At 32.1% G+C, this 24,321-nt stretch overlaps 11 protein-coding genes across 11 annotated transcripts; 7 read left to right on the forward strand and 4 right to left on the reverse strand.

Moving 5' to 3' along the window:
* Positions 1-104: 104 nt before the first annotated feature.
* pex2 (RING zinc finger-containing protein) lies at positions 105-2,303 on the reverse strand (the record flags this gene model as incomplete). Its single annotated transcript, XM_004367140.1, has 5 exons — positions 105-295; positions 380-709; positions 1,082-1,355; positions 1,436-1,936; positions 2,010-2,303. The coding sequence occupies 5 exons, from the start codon at positions 2,301-2,303 to the stop codon at positions 105-107; spliced, it is 1,590 nt and encodes a 529-aa protein (XP_004367197.1).
* Positions 2,304-2,724: 421 nt separating this feature from the next.
* On the forward strand, positions 2,725-3,996 carry DFA_07336 (FAD dependent oxidoreductase domain-containing protein; the record flags this gene model as incomplete). The annotated part of the gene is made up of 1 exon (XM_004367141.1): positions 2,725-3,996. One exon carries the CDS (start codon positions 2,725-2,727, stop codon positions 3,994-3,996), a length of 1,272 nt encoding a protein of 423 aa, XP_004367198.1.
* Positions 3,997-4,399: 403 nt separating this feature from the next.
* DFA_07337 (uncharacterized protein) lies at positions 4,400-5,558 on the forward strand (the record flags this gene model as incomplete). Its single annotated transcript, XM_004367142.1, has 2 exons — positions 4,400-5,062; positions 5,139-5,558. The coding sequence occupies 2 exons, from the start codon at positions 4,400-4,402 to the stop codon at positions 5,556-5,558; spliced, it is 1,083 nt and encodes a 360-aa protein (XP_004367199.1).
* A 211-nt stretch (positions 5,559-5,769) lies between these two features.
* snpC (soluble NSF attachment protein gamma isoform) lies at positions 5,770-6,835 on the reverse strand (the record flags this gene model as incomplete). The annotated part of the gene is made up of 4 exons (XM_004367143.1): positions 5,770-5,844; positions 5,908-6,334; positions 6,402-6,713; positions 6,780-6,835. The coding sequence occupies 4 exons, from the start codon at positions 6,833-6,835 to the stop codon at positions 5,770-5,772; spliced, it is 870 nt and encodes a 289-aa protein (XP_004367200.1).
* A 268-nt stretch (positions 6,836-7,103) lies between these two features.
* On the reverse strand, positions 7,104-8,493 carry DFA_07339 (uncharacterized protein; the record flags this gene model as incomplete). The annotated part of the gene is made up of 2 exons (XM_004367144.1): positions 7,104-7,305; positions 7,406-8,493. The coding sequence occupies 2 exons, from the start codon at positions 8,491-8,493 to the stop codon at positions 7,104-7,106; spliced, it is 1,290 nt and encodes a 429-aa protein (XP_004367201.1).
* A 1,043-nt stretch (positions 8,494-9,536) lies between these two features.
* DFA_07340 (uncharacterized protein) lies at positions 9,537-12,357 on the forward strand (the record flags this gene model as incomplete). Its single annotated transcript, XM_004367145.1, has 5 exons — positions 9,537-9,559; positions 9,677-9,941; positions 10,029-10,263; positions 10,463-10,500; positions 10,567-12,357. The coding sequence occupies 5 exons, from the start codon at positions 9,537-9,539 to the stop codon at positions 12,355-12,357; spliced, it is 2,352 nt and encodes a 783-aa protein (XP_004367202.1).
* A 272-nt stretch (positions 12,358-12,629) lies between these two features.
* On the forward strand, positions 12,630-13,653 carry DFA_07341 (uncharacterized protein; the record flags this gene model as incomplete). Its single annotated transcript, XM_004367146.1, has 3 exons — positions 12,630-12,893; positions 12,964-13,323; positions 13,381-13,653. The coding sequence occupies 3 exons, from the start codon at positions 12,630-12,632 to the stop codon at positions 13,651-13,653; spliced, it is 897 nt and encodes a 298-aa protein (XP_004367203.1).
* Positions 13,654-13,819: 166 nt separating this feature from the next.
* Positions 13,820-18,898, forward strand: DFA_07342 (uncharacterized protein; the record flags this gene model as incomplete). The annotated part of the gene is made up of 4 exons (XM_004367147.1): positions 13,820-13,826; positions 13,920-13,967; positions 14,025-14,616; positions 14,920-18,898. 4 exons carry the CDS (start codon positions 13,820-13,822, stop codon positions 18,896-18,898), a joined length of 4,626 nt encoding a protein of 1,541 aa, XP_004367204.1.
* A 124-nt stretch (positions 18,899-19,022) lies between these two features.
* Positions 19,023-19,679, reverse strand: DFA_07343 (uncharacterized protein; the record flags this gene model as incomplete). The annotated part of the gene is made up of 1 exon (XM_004367148.1): positions 19,023-19,679. One exon carries the CDS (start codon positions 19,677-19,679, stop codon positions 19,023-19,025), a length of 657 nt encoding a protein of 218 aa, XP_004367205.1.
* Positions 19,680-20,225: 546 nt separating this feature from the next.
* Positions 20,226-20,519, forward strand: DFA_07344 (uncharacterized protein; the record flags this gene model as incomplete). The annotated part of the gene is made up of 1 exon (XM_004367149.1): positions 20,226-20,519. The coding sequence occupies one exon, from the start codon at positions 20,226-20,228 to the stop codon at positions 20,517-20,519; it is 294 nt and encodes a 97-aa protein (XP_004367206.1).
* A 545-nt stretch (positions 20,520-21,064) lies between these two features.
* On the forward strand, positions 21,065-23,986 carry DFA_07345 (phosphoinositide-specific phospholipase C; the record flags this gene model as incomplete). Its single annotated transcript, XM_004367150.1, has 6 exons — positions 21,065-21,118; positions 21,220-21,289; positions 21,374-21,525; positions 21,800-22,450; positions 22,520-22,626; positions 22,801-23,986. The coding sequence occupies 6 exons, from the start codon at positions 21,065-21,067 to the stop codon at positions 23,984-23,986; spliced, it is 2,220 nt and encodes a 739-aa protein (XP_004367207.1).
* Positions 23,987-24,321: the final 335 nt, after the last annotated feature.

Here is a 24,321-nt window from a genome sequence, read left to right on the forward strand (position 1 = left end):
ATAGTTGAAAGTCCAAATCAAACCATACAATATATATATATGCATTAAAATTTTTAAGTTACTTTTATATTATTATTATTCTATCATTCTATTTCTTTTATATATTAAATCATTTGCTTTTTGTTTAAATCTTGTTGAATTTTGTGTGCAAGGAATAAATCGGTTCTCTTTTCAGTATTTAATCTGTTGTGGTATGCTTCAGTACCCTTATCTATTTGACTAGTAACCAATTTATAACAATATGCAATTGGAAGGAATCCAAAAAATGCACATGATGTTATTCTCCAATTTTGTGCTAAAAGTAACAATACAAGTTAGTCAAGAGTGTACTCTTAGAATTGTTTATCTCTCTTTTCTCTCTTTTCTCTTTTTAACATACTATGAATACCAACAGCAACAGTAGCAGCCATTGAACCAGCAATGATATTATAAGCGTCATCAGTTTCTCTGTAGTGTTCAGCAACACGCTTACCAGAAGCGTATGAAAGACCAATCAATGAACCAGCAATGATCTGACGACCATAGATACGATAAGTCTTTGTCAAGAATGCCTCTGTATTGTCGTTGGTGATGAATGGTGTCTTTGGGTAGGTTTGATTGGTTGCAATCAATGCACCAACGAAACCACCAAGTACTGTAGTCTTTACAATCTTTCCGTATGGATGATCGGTTGGGATTTCTTTGAGATCGCACATTCTAAAAGATCTATCTATTATAAACTATACTACAACAAACTTGAATTGTGAATGAATATGACACTACACTACAGACTCTACTACTACTACTCTCTTTACTCGAAAACTCTATCAATCATGTTTGCAACGAAGAAATTAATGATCACATTCAAATTTGAATTTTTTTTAATTTTTTTTTAATTTTTTTTTTTTATCTTCAAAAAGATCCAACAAACAAAGTACTACTTTAAACTTTGAAGGATCAAATTCTATTTATTATTCATTTACAGTTGAAGGTGGAGGAGGAGGAGGAGGGGAAGGTTGATGTTGAGAAAATGGTAAAAATCTTTTTGATGAAGAAATGATGGTATTACATTTTGGACAAATAAAAGATGAATCTATCATACAACTCGTCTTTATACAATAATAACAAAACAAATGTCCACAATCTGAAATGTATGGAATATTAATTGGATCTTGTAAACAAATAGGACATCTTTGAAGAACTTGTGGTGCCATTTGTTCTGGTGTTAATTGATTTGAAACAGCATTAACATTTCCACCATTATTACCATTATTTCCACGTTGTAAAATATTTGATGGTTTTTGAATAAATGTTCTATAAATAAAATTTTTAATTTTGTCTATATTTATCAATGGCATAATAAATAAAAAGAATTCCTAAAAATAAAATATAATCATAAAAAAGAGGTAAATATAAATGTACATTTTGTTGTTTTTAATTTCCCTTTCTTTCTTACAGTAAAACCATGCCAAACTAATTGTCTATTCATATATTCAAAAGAAATTCTTCTACTCAGAGATGGATGAGCATAAACTAGACGCATACCAAGTAGACGATTGGCAAGTGTTACATATTTGCCATCATAGAGAAATGTAAGGAAATTGAGAACCGACAATATTTTATAGAGTGATTCCAAACGATTGAGCAAGTTCCAAATCTTTTTTTTAATATCACTGTCTGGACGTTCACCCCAAGCTTCATTGATTGATATTCTATTGATTCTAGCCCATGCCCATTCTCCACCGATATTGATCAATCCAGATGCCCATTTTTGTCGCAATGTCAACTTTGTCAACGTATCTGACCCCTTTGATCGATCAAATGCAAATTCATTACGATAGGTAAGATTCTGTAATTGATTACCATATGTATTACCAAGATTGAATATAGAAAGTTTAAATATCGCTGCTTTTAATATTAAATTGATTTCAGGTTGAAATGTTTGTATAAATGTTGGCTAAATATAGAGATCATTAGTAAATTTGACGGTACTGTCTGTATAGATGTATCTATATGTATGTTTTACATACTTTAAAGAATGAAAATATTTTCATAAACTGTGTCTTTAATAAATCGAGTATCTCTTCATCAAGTTTAACAGAGTCTAATTGACTGACACGAACTATACTAGTTGATGGTTTCCTAGATGCTGTAATAGTCTTTTGTAATTCTTTTAATTTATCAACTTCTGATTCATATTCTTTACTCCATGGTGCATCAATTCGACTATTAAATGTTGTTGTAGTTGTATTTGTAGTAGTAGCAGCAGCAGCAGTAGTAGTATTTAGTTTTGGTTGTTGTGTTGGTGGTTGTTGATTATTCATACTGTGCTATTGGGTTGTCTATCCGATCTACTCTATAGCAACAATATATATATAAGTATTACTCTTTCGTATTGTGTTTGTGTTTATTGTTGTCTTTTACAAAACTTAAACAAACAGTAGTGGTTGTTCAGTCTTTAGATTGCTCATTTTTATTAATTTATTTTTAAAAATGAACCCAACACATACAGGTAATGTTTGATCTTCATCATCTTCTTCAATAGTATAGTACTCATAATTAGTAATGAATCTATCTAAAACTAGAATGACTCCTATATATGATGTTATAGAAGAAATACATTGACAATATTGTGTTGTGATCATTTCATTGGTATATATACATAAAAGTTAAAAAGTTGAACATTACACTTTATTAATATTTACTATATATTTATGCTACTCTATTATTTCTTTTATATAAAAGATGGAAAATGTTAAACAATGTATAATCATAGGATGTGGTTTAACAGGTCCTGTAATGGGAATGTTATTGGTTAAATATAAAGTATTCGAAGCAAAGGATATTATTATATTTGAAAGAGCAAGGGAGGAACAACTATCAAGTAGTCTTGGTGCGAGTATGTGTATTGCTTCCACTGGAATGTCGGTTTTAGAGGAAATTGGTGTAGCTGAACAAGTTGCCAATGCCGGTGTGGCCATTTCAAGATATTGTTATCAAAAATGTGATGGACAACAGCTGGGAGAGTATGACATTGGTTATTTCAAAGATAGATATGGTTCTATGATGTATGGTGTTGAAAGACATACTCTTAGACAGTTATTACTCGAATCTGCTCGGTCACTTGGGATAAAAGTCTTGTTTAACAAATCATTGGAAAGAGTCGAGCAAGAAAATGACAGTCATGTCACTGCGACATTTAGTGATGGTACTAAATACCAATCCCAAATACTTATTGGTGCCGATGGTATTCATTCAAATGTTAGAAAAAGTTTGTTTAAACAACAAGGTGGTGAACAAGCTTGTTTAGACTATTCTGGGTATAGTTTGATTTATGGTGTAGCAGAAAGGAAAAATGAAATGGACAGTACATTTCACTCTAGTATAGCATTGGGTAAATATATGATTACATATCCGTGTTCACCAACACATCAATGTTGGGTCATCAACAAGTCAGAAAAAGAGGAAAAAGAACAATGGAAAATGATGCACCAATCAGATGTTGAACGTGTCTTTAAAGAGAATCAAGAGTTTCAAAACACCTATTTCAAAGACACAATTACAAACACCAAGAGATTATTCAAGGTTGGAATCTATCATCATCCACAAGACCTACTCTCTCAACCATGGAGTTTGGGTAGAGTCGTTCTCATTGGCGATTCAGCTCATTCTATTAGTCCTCACCTTGGTCAAGGTTTAAATCTTGGTTTACAAGATACCAAACAATTAACTATTGTTCTTAAACAACAACAACAACAACAAGTAGGAGTAAGGGATTGTTCATGGACAATAGAATCACTCGGTAAGGCATTTAAATTGTACGAGATAAAGAGATCATTTCCAACTAAAATGATAATCAACAAATCCAATCAACAAATTAAAGATAAAATATCTTGTACAACGGATGACTTTGAAAAAGAGTGTCTTCAAACTATCAAATATTGGTCAAATCAAAATATTGAAACCATTCAAAATGATTTCGATCGTAGATTTGGTTATTCCCAACAACAAAAATAAATTAAATATACAATTATATATTATATTATATTATTACCCTGGTACAAAAAAAAGAGTAGTGATCAAGTGATTTACCTTGATCCTTGACGACCATTTCTCTCGGTTTTCTAAAAAAATCAAAAAATATCTCCTACACTTTGATTTCAAAGGTCATAAGAATGATTCTTTTTGTGCACCGAAACTCTGTTGGGTATAAAACACTGCCTCCATCATCATTGTTGTGGTGTTACATATATACGCACAATTACACGAGTACAGATTTCTTTTTCATCTTCTTTTTCTTCTTAATCTTCTTCTTCTTCTTCTGATAACAGTCTTTTTATTATACAGTGTTTCAATCAGACATTAGATTAGTTGAGAGATATATTGTAGAGTCAAGACTCTATATATAACTTAATAAAGAATGGCACCACCTAAAAATAATACAAATCCTCCAACAACCACAAATACAACGAAAAAGCAACCTACTACACTTACTACAAAGAAAACAGTATCATTTGTAACTCCTACACCACAATCTCCACCTCCCCCACCTCCCACTTCTACAACAACAACAAAAGATAATGATATGCATGAATCATTTTTAGATTTTAAAGAATCAATTTTTAATGATTGGAGAAAGGCTGGTATAGGATTAACTATAGTCTATATTATTGGTGTATTATTACTTTTACCATTCTTTGTGTCACCGGCAGTTGTAGTCATTTGTATGATTCCATTCATTCCATTGGCATATGTGTATGGATGGATCGAACATAAATTGCCCTATTTCTGGTTTGTCATCTTTTCATTTGTCATTATTGGTGGTCTTGGAGACAGTGTGTCCGATGTGATGCTCCTAGTTGAAGGGATCAAGGTATTATATTTTGGAGGTGGTGGAACAACTTTTGACAATGACCAAGATAGTTCATTGTTTTTTGTTAGATTGGCCATCACTTTTATTGGTCCCGTTTTAGCATTCATCGTTGACGTTAAAATATTTACCTATGGTACTAAACAAAAAGATCAATCATCTATGATGGGTGCTGGATCCCTTGCTGTCATTTTATATGCTATATTTTGGAAGGTAAGAAAAAAATATATAAATAATCAAAGATTGATTGTTAATTAAGCTTTTTTGTTTATTTTTATTTAATTTTTAGGCATTTGTGATTGTAGCAAGAGTATTTTATTTTGGTAGAGTTGTTTATTTGGCAATCAAAGAAAAGACTATGCATTTCTCAAAATCAGATGTTTATAAAAATCATTTGATCGAGACTCAATTATTATTGGATTTCATCTTTGTGTCATTCCCATTGGGTATATTGACACTTTTAGAGATCACAATGTTTGGCAAGGAATTGGATTTTGGATCTGAAACTTTTTGGGAATTGTTCAAGTTGACCATGTTGGTCATTGATATGTTTGGCCTAACCTACTTTGTATATTTCATTATTTTGGGTTACTCTAGACGATTCTTCCATCATCATGGACATCATAATCATGATGAAGAGCATCATTCTCACCATGGTCACGTTCAAAAGGAATCTCAACCATTATTAAAAGATGATCATATAGTCTAAAAAGAGACACATATTTAAAAAACACAAAGGGTTGAAAAAGAAAAGAAAAAAAGAATTAGATAAATTTGCAATTTAATCATTTCAACCCTTTTTTAAAAAAAATAAATTAATATTAATAAATAAATAAATATTTCCTACTTGAATTGGATTTTGTATAAAAAAAAAAAAGTAATAATAGTTATCATTTATATTTAATTTTTAAAAAAACACTTTAAAGTACACTTTCTTCAGCTTCCTTTCCACCACTTACACCTCCAAGTGATAAATTCTTTGCAATTTTGGCAACCTAAATGAAAAAAAAAATATTAATAAACTAATACTACCATTTCTTTTTGTTTTTTTGACTTACTTGATTATCAAGGAAATTAAATAAATATTGTTGTGATAATTTCTTTACAGCCTCAGCATCATTGGCATCAAATGCTTGAATTAATTGACCAGCAACCTTTCCTTCATTGCTATGAGCCCATTGAACATATTGTAAAAAGTCTTCATATCTCTTTTTAGCCATGACATTATCATCCATATCCAAATGTAAAACAATGACCGATAGACATGATTTGTTGAGTTCGTTGGTTTGATCCAATTTCGAAAATACTCTGTTTTGTATAATCAACAAATCAATACATTCAAATATCTTTTTGTGTCTCAACAGCATTGAGATGGTCATCTTGAATGCATCTCCAGAGAAATGTTCTTTATCATCCAATTCAAATAATTCACATGCATCATGTAATAATTGTAATGCTTGATCAACATCTTTTTCTTCAATCATTCTAGAAATAATAAATAATAATAGTTAATATATATAAACTCGTACAATATAATATGTTATATATTTACTTTGCAGCTCTAGTCATAGCATCGGCAGCAGCAAAACTGTTACCATTGGTTCTATATAATTTACTTGATTCAACCAACAACTCTACAGCTTCTTTGAGATGATTTTGTTCCTTTTCCATCATGGCAGCTGATTCTATACTCTTTGCAGCCAAATAATATACATCTTGGTTGGTTTGACACAGAGACAATCTCTTGAAACAATAAATAGCTTGATCGAATTGCTTTGCTGTTCTAAATCCCTTTGCTGCCTTTTCGTATAATATAGCTCCATTATCCCAATCACATTTCCATCTTGTAAATGATTTAGTTGTTCTAAATAATAAAACAAGTAAGTTAAACTCTATCTATCTATCTAAACAACAAACACTACTACTGTACATTTTATCAGCTTCTTTTAAAGCAGCTTCTGCTTCCTTTTTCTTTGAGTCGGCCATTTTTTCTGACATTCTATCTATCTATCTATCTATCTTTTGTCTATTTAATATTAATATTAATATTATCTTTATATATATTATTTGTTTTGAAGAATGAAAAAGGGAATTTCACTTTGAGGATAGTCGGTTTTAGGGGATGAGAGAATTAATTTAATTAAAAAAGATTTTTCAAAGAGAGGATATGAGGGGGTGAGATTCAGGCTTGCAACCTTCAGTTTATTATTTTTATTTTTCAATATTTATTCATTGTTATCTTCTTTTGTAGTAGTTATAATAGTTGAAATACAATAGCAAGACCAAATAAGATGATGGTTAATGCAGATGCAATACCAAGTTTATAGTTTAACCAGTAATGATTACCACGCCAAGCTTGTGCTAAAAAGAATGAGAACAGAGGCAGAGTAAACAATGAGAGTAGTAGCCATAGATTACCTGTAAAGATTGAAAGGAATACTATAAACATATGTGATCTTTTAAAAGGAAAAATGAAAGATAGATAGTTGGTAAGACGTAAGTAAATATGTTTACATAAAGTTATTTGTTTTGTTTTTTTTTTTTAATATGACTTACATTAAACAAATTGATATTAATAGGTAAAGAGAATATTTTTCACCGAGTAGGATTGATATGGTTAAGATACCGGCTTGACTATCTTCTTTAAGGTCACGATGATAATTGCCAATGATGGAGAGTTGGTAGAGGAGGACAATGACGACAAAGTAGAGTATGGAGGTTTGGTTTGGCATTTGATTGGTGTAGAGCATCGAGTACATGGTGGTCGTGGCAAATATATAGAGTGCATAGGCTATGTGTCCCATTGCCACATACTTGAGGTGTGTGTAGAGAGACCCGATTAAAAGAATGAGTGTGTACCCAAATACAAATGGCATGAGCCAGAGACGATCGAGACGACTACACTCGTACAAGATGACCAGGCCGACTAGAATGACTAGACCAAATGACACTCGGATGTATCTGACTAGTGTTTGAATCGATATACGATCAAACAGAGTACGGTCATACGATGTCTCTGGTCGATCCACACCACTGAAATAGTCAATGTAGGAATTGGTAAAGTAAGCAATACAATGTCCAAAATAAGATAGTAATAAGCATAGCACTGGTAATTCCAATAATTCCAATATCTTTATCCATTTAATATCAATAGATGGAAGAGATGACGAATCTATTAAAGAGGAGGATGAAGTGGATAGGGATAGGGAATCTGTTTCATTTGATGGATTGTTGTAATGAATATGGTTACCAATTTGATGGAATAGAGATCCATGATCCAATGAGACAGAGTACAAAAAGGTAAATATATTTATTGGTACAATGACACCCAGGAAACTAAATATTCTACATGATCTAAAGAATGTTGTTGTATCATTTATTAATCTATAATATTTATTATTATTATTATTATTATTCTTTAAAGGAGATGGTTTAGTGGAAGAGGATGATGATGAAGAAGTGGAAGAAGAGGTGGTTGGAGAAAGAGGAGGAGGAGTGTTGTTGTGATTGTCAATACTTTTATTTTCGTCGATTATAGTTAGACATAGTCCTACTTCTCCTCCTCCTTCTTTAACACAATTATCAGTGTTGGTGATACCATATCCACTGACATTATCATTACCATTAATGGTAATATTTAGCATTTAATATATTAAATGTTTCCAAAAACAAAAATTGGATAAAAAAAGAATGCAGGCGATCACCTATATTTAACTCTCTAACGAAGCTACCATATTTATATATATATGGTTGATGGTAACAACGATGATGATGATGATTGATGATGGATGGATTATAAATTATATAATTTAAATTTTTGCGTAATTTATAAAAAGATCCAGCCACCACTCTAGAATGCAACCAATGTATATATGCGCGCATATACCATACAATCAATTCAATCATCATCTATCTATAGATGTCGATTTGTAGGTGAATTATATCCCGTCAATTGATTGGTTATACAGCATGCTATAATTATCCTCCTCATCATCATCATCATCATTATCATCATTAATTCAATGTGAGGATAAATGGAAATGATCATCCTCACATTCACAGACAGACAACCAACCAAACCAATCGTATGACATCGCATCGTCTATCTGATCGAAAATGGAATGGTGCACGTATATACACACGCAAATTGCAAAAAAAAGTGACCGATTGATCAATCGTATATCTTACCTCTGGTAATTCGAATTTTCATTCACCACATCCCACCCACACCACAGTGCTGTTAAAATGTATTTATAAATTTGGTTGTGTTTCCATTATAAATGCGAACACAACAAAAACAAAACCCGCATGTGTGTGTGTGTGTTGCTGTCCCCCAATCACCACACACTGATTCGTATTCGTAACTAATCATACACACAACAAAAATATCTTTGCCAATCATATATTTCAATTCGTTTAAATCTTGATTGATTACAACATTCGTCTGTTTTATTTTCGATGGTTCCAATTACAACCATGAACTTCAACCAACCAATCATCCATAAAAGCTATTCATCAATCAATCCACAATCAATCAATCAATCATTTAATCTTTTTTTACTTTTGTTATTTGCCATCAAATAATATTTAATCAATTTTATATTTATAAATATATAATATTTCCATCATTTTAATATTTTTTTTTTTGTCTCGATAATAATAATAATAATAATACCCTTGAAAAAATATGACTGCACCTGGTAAAGCAAGGTAAGTTAATAGCTACCTCCCACTTTTCAATTCGGCACAGAACAAACGGAATAATCTTATATATAGATTTATTAATTCCAATTATTTTTTTTTTCTTATTCCCTTTTTTTTGTTTAGAGTTGCATTATGGTTAACTACATTATTTATAGTAACTCTTGGTAGTCTAGGATCTATTATATATAATAAACCATTAGGATTAAAAGGACTAGGAGTAGCCGATCCAATACCTGGTCAAGTTTGGTACAATGGAGTGATTGCTGTCAATGCCGCCTTGTTTGCTTGTATTGTCTTTGAACTTTTAAATAGAACTTGGTTAATGATGGTTGGAGCAACTTGTGTTGATCAAAGAAGAGATTCTGTTTTTTGTTTTGTTTATTCAATGGTAAGATTAAAAAAACAAAAAAAGACACAAACTATTACAATTAGATTATTTATTTATTTTATTTTCTATTCTTTTAATTCTTCTTAGGTTAAATGGTGGAAATTATTAATGATATTGAGTGTCATTGCAGCATTTATTTTATCATTAGGTACAGGACTCATATTTTTAATTGGCAAAGGTAATGCCAAAAATCCAATCGATATTCCTAGATTGATAGCCACCGATGCTGTTGCATTTATCGAATTATTCTTTTCAACATTTAGTTATCTTCAATCTCGTGGATTACAAAAGAAACAAGATGAAGAAGAAGAAGCTCTTCATGGTAAAATTTAAAGTAAACCTTCGCCGAAAACTACACTGTGTCTTTGTTGTTGTTGTTTTATCGATAAAGTGTTTAAAAATAATTTAAACAATAACAACAAGATAAAACATATATATAAAATTATATTATCATAAATATAATAAACAAATTTAAATCCATTTAAGTGATCTTGGTTTTCTTTTTTATTTTCATTTTAAAGCCTCCTTTGGCAAAGAGAGATACAATAATGAGAGAAACGTTAATGATTTAAAATGATATCATTATGTAGAAGAGTTGTTATATTTATATTATTAGTTAGTTTAGTTAGGAATGGAAGATAAATGTTATTTCAAATATAGAGAGATATCAGATATTATATTATTCAAGATCATTGGATTTGTAGATGACAATGTAGATATCATCTGTTTGATGATGACATGTAAAGCGTTCTATAATGATTGTAGATCAATGCTTGAAACAATGTATGAAACGAAACGTCAAGTCTTGTCATTGACACAACAACCGATAGTCGTATTTAAAAGAGTTGAAAGTACACCTGAATGGTTATCTTTTAAATTAAATATTAGACAAGCATTTGGAAATATATACAATACTAGTTTCTTGTTGGAACAAAGACTCAAAAAGGAGAAAAAGGAACAAATGGAAATCAAAGAGTTTGAAGTAGTGAATCAAAAGATTGACTCTTTTAAACAAATCGTATCAAGTAATGTGGAGTGCTTGGTAGTCAATAATTGCGAGTTTACTATTGACAAGAACGACTTTTACCCAAGTTTAAAGGATTTTATTATAACTTGTGATGTAGATCAACCAATATTTCCAACCATTCAATCGTGGCCACAAACACTTACCAAATTGTGTATTGGCACTCATTCCATATATCTGCAACCTGATATCCAAAAGAGTCTCCCACCATCATTGACCACACTCGACATCTCTTTTGACGATGAAGAACCATTTCAACTCGCCCATCTTGGTCATCTCACACAATTGACTTGTCTGAATGTCGCATCGGCAAGTTTCGTTCCTATTCCTTCCGACGATTTCAAGATACCTCCAAACCTAGAGAGGTTGGTGTTATACTTTTACCTTGAAGTAACCACAGACCAGGCCGACTACTATCCAACTAGTCTCACAACCATGTCTACACGTTCAGTCTTTAAAGATGATCAAGATCAGTGCCAACCTATCCTCCCATCGACCCTCACATCACTCTATATTGGGTTTTGTGATTGTTTTTTGTCGCTAGGATACATTCCACAAACAGTGATAGATCTAGACATCACATTTTCAAACGGAGCAATCGACAAGGTCATTCCAACAGGTGTGCAAACTCTACGCATCATAAACCAAACCACCCGTCACCTACCACCAGATTGCATCCCAGACTCTGTCACTCATCTTAAATACCATAGTATTTACCGGTCGGTACCAGTCGCCATTACACACAACATGCAACAACTATCTTGTCCGGGGTATGATCGAAATCAAGTGTTGGTACCCGACATACCTTCCTCCCTCAAATCGATCGACTACACCTTCCCATTGACTTTAGTTCAACCCTTTCCCATTTTCTATTTGCCAACTTCTTTAGAAGAATTAACATTGCCTCTTGTTAATATTTCCGACTATCATTCAAATCATCCTTTTGACCGTCTTCCCATCTATTCACTGCCCACCAATGACATTTATATCATCAACAATACCCAAGATATCAATGACCAACTATACAAGAAACAAGATTTGGTCATACCATACAACATCAAAAGGTTAACTTGTAAATTGGATACCGGACACGACCCTGTGGAATCATATTGTATCAGAATTGATCAAATCATTTACAACACTAGAATCACTTCCCTCTCCATCTATGACCAAAATCGATATTGTCAACTTGATTTTCAAGTTAGAAGATTGGGAAATGATGATATTAGTATCTACAATCATACTAGTAACTTTATTCTAATTTCAAATAATACTTTATTTGGTGGAATCTTTATCAATAATAATCATAGTGAAAAATTATATCTTCATTATTCTTTTGTTTTTAATCAATATAAAGTTTTTATATCAGAATCACCTCTACCTTTTAAATAATAATAATAATAATAATAATAATAATAATAATAATAATAATAATAATAATAATAATAATAATAATAATAATATCAATAATAATAATAATAATAATAATAAACAAACCCCTCACATCCATCCCAACTCAAACATCACCTCTTTCACTCAATTGGGGGTGATCAGATCCATTCATTGTGTGTGTGTATTTAAAGTAATTTTTTTAAATCCATTACCGCACTACCATTTTTACAGTGATCCAATTTTTTATTATTACTATTGATCATAGAGAAGAAATGAATCATATAATTATTCAACCAGAAGCAACAAGAACTTATTCGATCGAACAAAAGATTGGTAAAGAGAGAAATCAACAAAAGAGAAGGAATTATGGTTGTATTGGTAATCAAGCTCTGTCATGGATACTTGTACTATTTCTAGTCTATTTTACATATCGTAGTCTTTGGACTTTTTTGGTATTCTCTGTCATTGATTCTTTAGTTGGTGACGATTATAGGATGAGATCAACTCCTGATATGACTCATGTCTTTAAAGCTCTAGTAAGTAAAATCAACTAAAAAATATAAACAAATTATTTTAATTAATTTTAATATTTTAATTTATCTTTAGGATATGGATTTAACAGCCAATTTCTTAATTGAATTATTGATATTGACTATTGTTTGGTTTAGTAGATTTATAATATCAATCAATGAAAAGAAATTGTATGACCAAACCTATAAAAATAGTGACAGTTATATTCAACAATTGTGCAAGGCAACACCAACCCTTTCCATTGAATCAATATCATTCCATTGGCAAGAGAAAAAAGGAGGTTGGAGTGAAAAGGTAATCACTCATCAAGAGATTGTTGAAATTCCAATTTACAAATCAAAGGATCTATCACCACCTTTAAAAATTAATTCTAGAAAAAAAATTATCAAAGTTTATTTTGAAAAAGATTATGTTTTGGATGAATTCTCTCAAAATGTAAGAGAAAGAAAGAAAAATTATTGTATAAATGATTAATAATATTCTTTTTTTTAGATGGTTCATGAAATTAAAACACAATTAAAACAAAATAATAAGAAAAAGGATATAAATTTAGAGATTACTACTAGATTTGATATTGAAGGGTATTGTGAAGAAAAGGTTATTGCTCCAAGAGGAGTACCATGGTATGTAAGACCATTTTGGAGAATCCTGGCAAATACTTTGTTTCTATGGTATCCACTGGATTGGTTAACCAAGAGAAATTTGGCAGTTTCCAGTTTCCAAGTTATTAAACAAATTCAATGTTCCAAAGTTAAAAAAAATTAAAAAGTCATAAAAGGAAACTGTCACCAATTCGATGAAGTTATAGCATCGGGGCAGATATTTTAAAAAACCGGTTGGGCAAGTGAATCGACTGAGCCCCCTCCCGATTTTTCTTTTTACAATTTTTTTTTTCTCTTTTGATCAAAGGTTTCATCAACAGAAACTCGAAATGAGAAGTTACTTTATCAGACTTTTTAACATAGAACCAAAGAGAGAGAGATAGATGAAATCAAATATTCTATTAATATTTATTTTTATTCTTTTAATAGTAGTTATTAATTCACAATGTAAGAAGATATCTAACTCTAGCATATTATGTATTTATATTAATTTCTTTTTCATTTTCTTTTTCTTTATTTTCTTTTTATTTTTAGTTTTAATACCAACATCAATTATACCAACAAGATTAGATAATAATAATAATATAATTTATGTTACACCATATAAACATTATATAGGTATATCAGCTCAATATCCAGCAGGATTGGGTGTAACGAAAATAACCACTGGATACTACAAGGATGACCCATCACAAGGAAATGAATTTACTTTGCAAGCAACTTGTAACCCGACGACAGGAGTTTGCACATACTTTAATAATTCAATTTCATCGGCTGCATCACCACTAGGTGAAGCATGGGCACCAAAATATGGTTATTATCAATACAAAGTAGGATCCGATGCTCATTCCTATTTTTATGATACCGAACCTACAGAAATTGCTGCCTTGCCAACACCTACTTTTACAGTCTCACCATACGACACGATTCCACCAGAATTGATAGAAGTGCAACCATATGACTATGTTGAATATGATTCAGTTGATAATATTTATACCTATAGTTCATTTGATACTTCTGGAAATGATTGTCAGGTCAAGCTCATCGTTCATATCTCTGACAATTATTATGGCCCCTATCAAGTTGGCTATGGTGATACTCCCAACATGAACATGTATGCAACAATGTATAATTCAGCAAATTATAGAATCCAAGGTACCTTTACCAATGGTTTTTATCGAGTCACTCAAGGTCCATTTCAAACAACTGGTTCCAATATAAACAAAATGTGGTTAACAGATTTACAAGGAAATTTTAAATCATTTGATATTCCATTTAATATTGCTTGTCTTATAAATGGTAAAGAAACAAATAATAATAATTTTAAAATGAACTTTATATTAATTCTTTTTTTTTCTTTTTTTTTTAATTTAGATAATACATATTTACCAAATTCATATTTTGGAACTAGTTCATTATTTTCTTATAGTGATCCAAGTTTATTGGAAGAGCCAATGGTATTAGGTTTACTTTATGAATACACCAATTCAAATGGAATCAATACAGTTAGTAATTACCAAATGCAACCAGAAACACTAGATATTGTATATTACCAAAGAAAAATCATTTATTCTCCTAGTGGTAATATTACTGCCTATAAACAATTACATTCTATTGACGGTGGAACAGATTACAATGTATATGTATTTGTGGAAAGTATCATGGGAACGTTAAAAGTTACTCGTACTCTACCAACTCCACCTTCATTACGTCCAATGATACAAGGAACCAATCGAGTATTTGCCACTCCATACAATACTATGCTTAATTTAGATCCAACTGGAACTTCATTAAACATTAGATTAAAAATTGTATTGACTGCCACCACCTGCAATCTATTGGTCTATGTATTGATTGCAGGTGTTGATGGAGTTTTATTACAAGATCGTAATCCAACTGCTCTATGTATTGATGACAGCAACTATTTGGTTGAATTTAAATTCTATCGTAATATTGGAAATGTTAATATCTATCTATACGATGTCTATGGTCAGAGTGATTCTCTAGAGACTACATTTGACCTCGAACAACCACCAACCAGTATTATATTTGGTGACGATCCAGTATGCACCCAAACCGAGGCATTCTTGTTATCGAGTCCATCGACCAATGTCACTCAAATCAATGTTCAAGCACCATTTAAAACATTGCAACCGCAACTACGTCAAATCTATTTACGTCACTTTTTGGATGGGACAATTATTGGCAATACATTGTATAGCAATAATGATCCAGCCGATTTTTCCTATGGACTTATCAACTATCCATTTGGTTATTCTTCTGGTAATACTCGTGAAGGTATTATAAAGTATACTACCTATCTTCCAAAGTTGCCAAGATCCATTGCTGGAAATTCTTTTGATTTTGGTGAATCTCAAACAGAAAACACTCAATACCTTGGTGAAGTCTCTGGATTGGTTACAGACATTCATAATCGTAATCCACCCATGTTGGCTTCATTCTCTATGCAATTCAATTCAGGACTACTTGCAGACTATACCTTTTCAGTTGAAGATGTTGAAGGTATATTGTATTGTAATATTTCAATTGGCGCCTACACCCAAAAGTTTACAAGATCACAAATAGACACTGGATCAACATTTAGAAATCCTTCATTCACAGGATCATTCCAAGTGAATCCTGCATTTTGTGGATACCCAGTTGAAATTGCTTGTCGTAATACTCGTCTCGAAACATTGTACACTAAAAGTGGTGATCTCTACCTTGAAGGTTCGAGTGGAAACACTCTTCGTATCAAATTGGTAGATTGTTTACGTGCATCTACAAGTTACCCAATTCCAATCCATTTCAAGTATGCAACCGATCCAACAGACAAGTCTAAATATAATTTCGAAGTGCTTATATACCAAGAGGTATTGTCAACGCTGACATCTGCCACATTGACCCTTACATCTATTGACTCCTCAGAGGTACCACAAACCATTTCATTAAGCAGAGATGTTACATCTTTGAGTACTGAATGGATGGTTTATAAAGGTCAATTGATATTGTCATCCACTCCACAACTTTCATCGACAGCGGTCCCAAGTTTAGATTTAGAATATGGAAGTGGTCAATCAACAACTTATACATTTGAAGAATTTACATACCTTACAACAACACAAATTGGTGATTATTTCGACTCATCCAACGGATTGGTAAAGTTATATTCACCAACCGACCAACATGCTCCACAATTTGTTTCAGTCTATCATACCAATGGTGAAAGTCAAGGTGAAATCATAGTCTATGTCGACTTTGACGATGCTAGTGATATCGAGTATGCCACCATCAATGTATTTGATAGAAAGGAACCATCAGTTGAACAAGTCCTTTCACAATCAGTTGCAACTTTTGTCGATGGAAACATTAAAACCTTTATGTTCCAATTCAATGCCAATCTAGCTTGTGGAGCAGCCGACACATTCTACTATGTATCTTTTGCACGTGACGTTTACAATAATTATCAAACTTGGACACCATCAGACATTAGTTCATTCTCTAACCAAACTCTTTGGAATGGCAACCAAATTACCTATACCAGTCTCCCACCATCGCTACTTCAATTTGATTTTGAACCAAAAATGATAAACTCTGCCAAAGATGATGAATCGAGTCGATCAGTCTATTTTACCATGACAGTTATGACAAACGGTCAAATCATGTCTGAAACTAGCTCCCCCATTCTCTACCTATCGGAATTATTGTATATTGAACCTGTAACATGTACATTTACTCTACTGGGTCAAAACAATACGATTGCAGAGTACGAATGTTCTTTGGTTGTTCCCAAAAACTATGGTTTGAATGGTGTTACAATGTCAGTGTATGGAATTCAAAATACATGTGGTCAATTTGTTGGCTACAGTAATATTGACCTTGCATCTGGAGGTTATCCAAACTTTTTATCGATCAAAGATGTAGATCCTGTCAATCTAGAACTTTCCCAAATGCGTTACACTGATCGTGTTATCACAGTCTTGGGTGATGATCTTTCTCTCGCCACTGCTACCGACTTTTTGGTTTATGGACAGTCGGAAAATACTGTTATCCCATCTGTTTTGGCTCAACTTGGATTGACCATGACAACCAATAGTCAAAGTAGACAATCATACAACTTTACATTCCACCCAATCAACCAAACTACAGTCCTTCTCAATCTGACAGACGACTCTCCACTTTTGAATCCAGATGCACCAGTCTATGTAGAGTATCTTGGTGATGCATACCTATTACAAGTAAATGTATGTCCAAACAATTGTAATGGTTTGAATGGCGATTGTCAATTGGATGGTCAATGTCAATGTACAAGTTCATGGATTGGTGAGGACTGTTCGGTTGGTAATAATGTTAGTTGTCCTGTTGACCTATCGAACTCTGAAATATGTAGTGGTATTGGATTGTGTAGTCTATCGAAAACATGTATGTGTCCAGTCGGATACAATGGACCGGCTTGTGAATACCCCAATCCCGATCCATACGACATGACCATCTTGATTGATCAAACTAGACCCAAGGTGACCTACACCAACCTCGACAAGATCGATCAACAAGCCAAGTATGGTCAATCCAACTTTACAGTTGCCTTTGAGTCAATTCGTGAATTGGATCTTGACGATGTGATGGTCAAAGAAACCTTTTTCAAAGACATGCAATTCCAAGACAATACCACTACTGGCGCCAATCCAGTCTACACCTATACTGGGTCGTTGGCTGGATCGATTGTGATTGAATTGACACAATTTACCAATTACACGATTCTCGATTGGAGAGGAGAAAACACAACCATGCAATCAAACACTATTAAATACTCTATCAACCTATCCAACTATCCATTTGCATCACGTCTCAATCGTATACAACTTACATGGAGATCGAGTGCTGTCATTGATCGATTGGATGGATGCGAGTACACTTTCCCAACCCAATCAATCGTTGGTGGATCCATGCAAGATATGCGTTACTTTTCCATGCCACTCCATGCCACCTCTCTCTATGGAAGGTTCCCCAACACTATCTATCTAGACAATCGCGCAACCTTTGCCTCTAATAGAGTATTGGAACAAGTAAATGGTACCACCCAACTAGATGCAGGTTACTTAGTTGCAATTGAACTTCCATATCATCAAACGGCATCAATCGACCCTGATTTCTCGGTACTACTCGGTAAACATTCCAATCCAGAACAATATCTAAATTGTCAATCAGACAGCTCTGAGAATAATAGTATTACTTGGAAGATTGCTGTTGGTGTAGTTGTAGGTGTAGTTGGTCTTGCTGCAATCATTGCCGGTGCCATTTACTATTCAAAACATTCAACCAAAGGAAAAATATTTGTTCACAAAATGAAATCAATTTCAAAAAGAAAATTATCTTTTCGTTCAACAAATTTTAACGAACCCAAATAAATAAATAAATATATAATTACAAATATATATATATAATTTTATTACCTAAATAAATAAATAAAAGATTAATAAATAAATATTATTATTTACAAGTTATGTTTTTTTTTAATTTTTAAACATACAATTATTGTTGTTGATGATTTTTAAAAGAAATTAAATGTTCTTGAAAATAATCCAACATTTCTAAATTCATATCAATGAGGATGATACGTTTGAGGTTGGTTTGTGGATTGGTAATGAAATAGTTTGTACATGTAGCAATGATTGTTTTGGCACATTCATCTTTGGGATAGCCAAATATACCTGCACTGATTGCAGGTATTGCGATTGATTGAAGGCTATCACCTTGTTTATCATGATAATTGTTGACAAGATTCAAACTACTCTGAACTGCACCTGTAAGTGCATCTATATGTTCTTGATCCAATTTACGGTGTACGATGGGACCGACTGCATTTACGATTGCTTTAATATTACGAATGTTATAGTTTGACATGATCATTGCATTGCCTGGTTTAATCTCTCCACCATTCTTTTTCAGATAGGCAAATCCGTCTTCATCATACTTTCTACCAGCGGCCATTGATATAGCACCAGCTGCACCGCCACCATGTGCAAGATGAGAGTTTGCAGGATTAACAATAGCATCGACACTTTGTTTGACAATATTCCCACTCTTTACAATGATCGATCTACCATCTTGAAAGATATAGTATTCCAAGACATCATTATCTTGCTTGATCTCCTCTTCAATCGATTCAACCAAAGTTTGTTGAGACATTGATATTGATGATCGTTTGTTGTTTTGCTTTTGTTGATAGTTGTAACAAACTAATAATACAATCACTAAAAATATGATACTAACTATTCTCACCTTTCTAGTAAATTGTTCTTTACTTTGTTGTTTGTTCAACTTTCTCTTCATCAAAAAAAATGAATGAATAATCACGATTCATTAAAACTATACTTTTTTTTTTTCGTCAAAAAAGGAAACAAACACTCGTTGTGTGTTTATGATGATCAGTCTTACGAATTAGGTAATAACCGCTCGTGTGTGTGTGGTTATCTCTTCAATCTGGATTTTAGATACCCCTGTATGATCAATGAACTGATTGAAGGACTCTACTCACTTCTCAACTCCTCCTCCTCATTCCTCTAAAAATTAGTATCAGTTGTGTTAAGTTTGTTAGTTAGTTCCACCAATCAAAAAAAAATAGATATATAAAAGCTTCAAATGTATAAAATCAATTATTTAATAGTTTTCATCATTATCATTACTACTAATACATTAATAATAATATCTGTAAATGGAGATCATGTTATTTTAATGTGTGACAAAGTGTCTACATGTTCATCGACAGGAGAATATTGCAATTCAATGTTTGGTTGCTATAGTTATAGAAACAATTCCGATTGTTTTGAAGTATACGATCCATGTTCTCATTCATTTATTGGCTACCGAAATGTATATCAAGTCAACCAGATAATCTACCAAGAATGGCATTCAACTAGTGAGTGCTCAGACATCGAACCAGGAATTCATACTTCACAATGTGGAGAATGTTATGAAAACTCTTTTATCAATACATGTTTTGATGAGAGTAACTTTATAGCATTTTAATTAAATATTAAATAATAATAATACTTTTTGTAAATAAATAAATAAATCACTTTCCTTCCTGCTTTTCAAAGGAGGATACCAATGTACAATAAAACGGTACCCATACCCATCCAATAAACAATAAACTTTCAAAGTAGTTTATTAAATCCTGATCCATTCCGAGGAGGGTGATCATAACCATTATCGGATTCGCTCAACCATCGAAAAATAAAATATCTTCTTCACACTCTGAGAGTTTGCGCAATGAACAAACCTTGTTGTAGGGTTAGCACTTCTAATATAAGTAACAGGCAGCTGTCAGTTGACATTATTGTTATTATTATTTTGTATTACTCTTTCAAAGATACACACACAAAAGTAGGTACGATAAAGTCACACACACTACACACAATTTCGATTTACGTATTAACACACTCTCTCATTGTGTGTGTTTTTAAACAACGTGCTTTGGTATTTACTAAAATATCTCTTATTCATTTATCTTCTTTTTATTTTTATTTCAAACTATTGCTATTACTATTACTATTATTAACAGATAAGAAACAATGAGTACTGAAAATATCAATTCACTCAGTGAATTTATGAAAGAATTATCAACTGTATGTTTCATCAATTAAAATCGAATCGAATCAAGATTCCATCTATTCATCAGCATCTCTAACTATATCTTTAACATCTTTATCATTATCTAACTCTATAGGATGATTATTTAGGATTCAGTAATGTATCATCAAAGAAGGAATTAATTATTGATATTCAAGGACTTGATGGTAAGTAAATATATATATTTATTTTTAGTCACATGACTCTACTACTACCACCCAACACTAACAATGATCTTCTTTTTATTTTAGAGGATTCAAATTCATATGCCAATCATCATGGAAATTTCGAAAAGTTTATTAGTGGTTATATGATTGATCGTGTTACAACCAAAGGTAACATCATGTCCAAAAAGTGGTATTTGACCTTCGTAAAAGTTATTTGGTTTGTCATAAAAAGAAAGGTAATTATTAATTTAAACAAAATAATAATAATAATAATAATAATATTATTATTATTATTATTATTATTATTATTATTATTATTATTATTATTATTATTATTATTATTATTATTATTATTATTATTATTATTATTATTATTATTATTATTATTATTATTATTATTATTATTTAAATATTAATCTATTTCTTAACTTTCTTTTTTTTAGTTGGATTTTCTGAATTTGATGAAATTAGAGTTTGGGACAAAAAACCAATGTATTTAATAATTTCAAGACAAAGAAAAGATATACCGAGTCACCAGTTGATTATCGTGTATCATTTTCATTAATGTACAGTAATAATTTGAAATCATTGGATTTTGTTTGTACTTCAATCGAAGCAAGACAAGAGTTGGTATCTGCATTGTACCTCGTCATCAAACAATCGAGATCATCTGACAATGAACTTGGATTTATTCGTAAACAATGGAACTATTTTGGAAAGGATACTCTTGGTGCTAGTGATCTCCGTAAACTATTGTCAAGATTGAATTATTCCACCTCGCATGGAAAGGCTACTGATTTGATCGAATCGGTCGACAAGAATGGCGACAAGGTATTGGATTTTATCGAGTTTTCAGAACTCTTTAATCTTTTACGCCGTCGTCCCGAGATCAAATTAATTCTCACCAAGTATGCAAAGACATTGGATAATCAACTTTCAATTAGTGAAATGATTGATTTCTTTAAATACGAACAAAGTGAAGAATGGTCAACCAAAGATTGTCAACATTTAATTGAAAACTTTAGTCATGATCCATCTGCCAAAACCATTACCATCGATCAACTAGAGGATTATTTAACTAGTTCCAATAATGATGTTTTTGAACCAAAAGCTAGAAAAACTTATATGGATACAAATCAACCAATTTCAAATTATTATATGGTATGCAAAAAAAGAAACAAACAAATGAAAATCATAATATTAATATTATATTTTTTTTTTCTTTTAAAGAATTCATCACATAATACCTATTTAGCAGGACATCAATTACAAGGTATTAGTTCAAGTGAAATGTATGTTTTGGCAATGAAAAAGAATTGTAAATGTGTTGAATGTATGTATAAATAATTATAATATAATTATTACTATTATTTTTTTTTTTTTTAAAACTAACCTTTTTTTTTTTTTTTTTTTTTCTTACTGGACGTTTGGGATGGAAAAAATGGTGATCCAATTATTTTCCATGGTCATACATTGACATCACAAATTAAATTTAAACATGTTATTCAAAGTATAAAGGATTATGGTTTTGAAAACTCTCCCTATCCAGTTATTCTTATTTTGGAAACCCATTGTACACCACCTCAACAAGTCAAGATGATTGAACACATGGTTGTTATTTTTGGTGATATGTTGGCCAAACCATTCACCGAGGAAGATGTTGACAAGGTCAAGATACTTCCAACCCTCGAACAATTAAAATACAAGGTTATTTTAAAGGGTAGTTACAATTGTAGAATCGTTACAGACAAGAAGCAAATTAGTGAAATGCTCGAAGAAGAGGAAGAATCTAGTCTTACAGACTCTAGCTCATCGAACAAAAAGTCATCCAAGACACCAAAGCCACCCAAGGTGACTGTAGCCCCCGAGTATGCTAAATGGATCTACCTCTTGTCCAAGGGATTCTCTTCGGTTGACGACAGCAACAAGTTGCCTGTATGGGTGATGCACTCGTTCTCTGAAGACAAGATTATGGAGTTTATCAAATCCGATTATACTGCCAGCGTCGTTGAATTGGCCACTCGCAAGGAACTCCGTGTCTACCCTAGAGGCACTCGTTTCGGTAGCTCCAACTTTGACCCAGTACCAGGTTGGACCGTCGGTGCACAGATTGTTGCACTCAACCAACAAACGTCGTCCGAACCAATGTGGCTCAACGCCGGTATGTTTGCCGATAATGGTGCCAGTGGATATGTCCTCAAACCACCATGTCTCTTGCCATCAACCGTCCCAGGCGAATTCAATTATTTCGATCCATCCCAACTCACCCGTCATGCATCGTCCAAGTACAGCAAGTTGATTGTCAACATTATCTCTGCTCGTCAACTTCCAAAATACACAAAGACCGAAGGAGGTGAAGTCATCGATCCATTCATCACCATTTCAATGCATGGTGCTGAATTTGATAAACAAGAATTCAAAACAAAGGTCATCGATAACAATGGTTTCAATCCACACTGGGGAGAAGAATTTGAATTCCCATTGATTCACGATCAAGTTGCCATGCTCTTGATCAGAGTTGATGACAAGGACAAATTCAAACGCCAAAATAGAATTGGTCACTATTGTATCAAGGTATCAAATATTAGAAATGGTTATCGTATCATTAAATTAGAAAATGATTATGGTAATCAAATCCCAATGTGTAACTTGTTATGTAAGTTTACCTTGGTTCCAAATTCAAATAGAGCTGAATAAAAAAGAAAGAGAGAGAGAGAGAGAGAAAGGATAGATACATATTATTTTCCACATCATCACATTCTTCTAAAAGAACAAAAACAATAATAAAAAAAAAGAAATAGTCTGCCTATGTAATTTTAATAATAATACAAATATTTTAGTTGAATACAAACAAATAATATTTATTATGTGTGTGGAAAGTATCGAAAGATGAAAAGACAAAAAGAAACATGTTTGGGGGTGTTGTACAAAAATTATTGGTGTCAACTTTTTAAAGGTATGAAGTAGAGATTTATGCTTGAGGAATATCTTCTTAATAAAAAAGAAACACTTTATTAGGAATGTTGATGTTG

This window comes from Cavenderia fasciculata (assembly GCF_000203815.1).
Source record: "Cavenderia fasciculata unplaced genomic scaffold Scf_ET2XIPL01CNAVH-3, whole genome shotgun sequence".
Classification (NCBI taxonomy): Eukaryota; Evosea; class Eumycetozoa; order Acytosteliales; family Cavenderiaceae; genus Cavenderia; species Cavenderia fasciculata.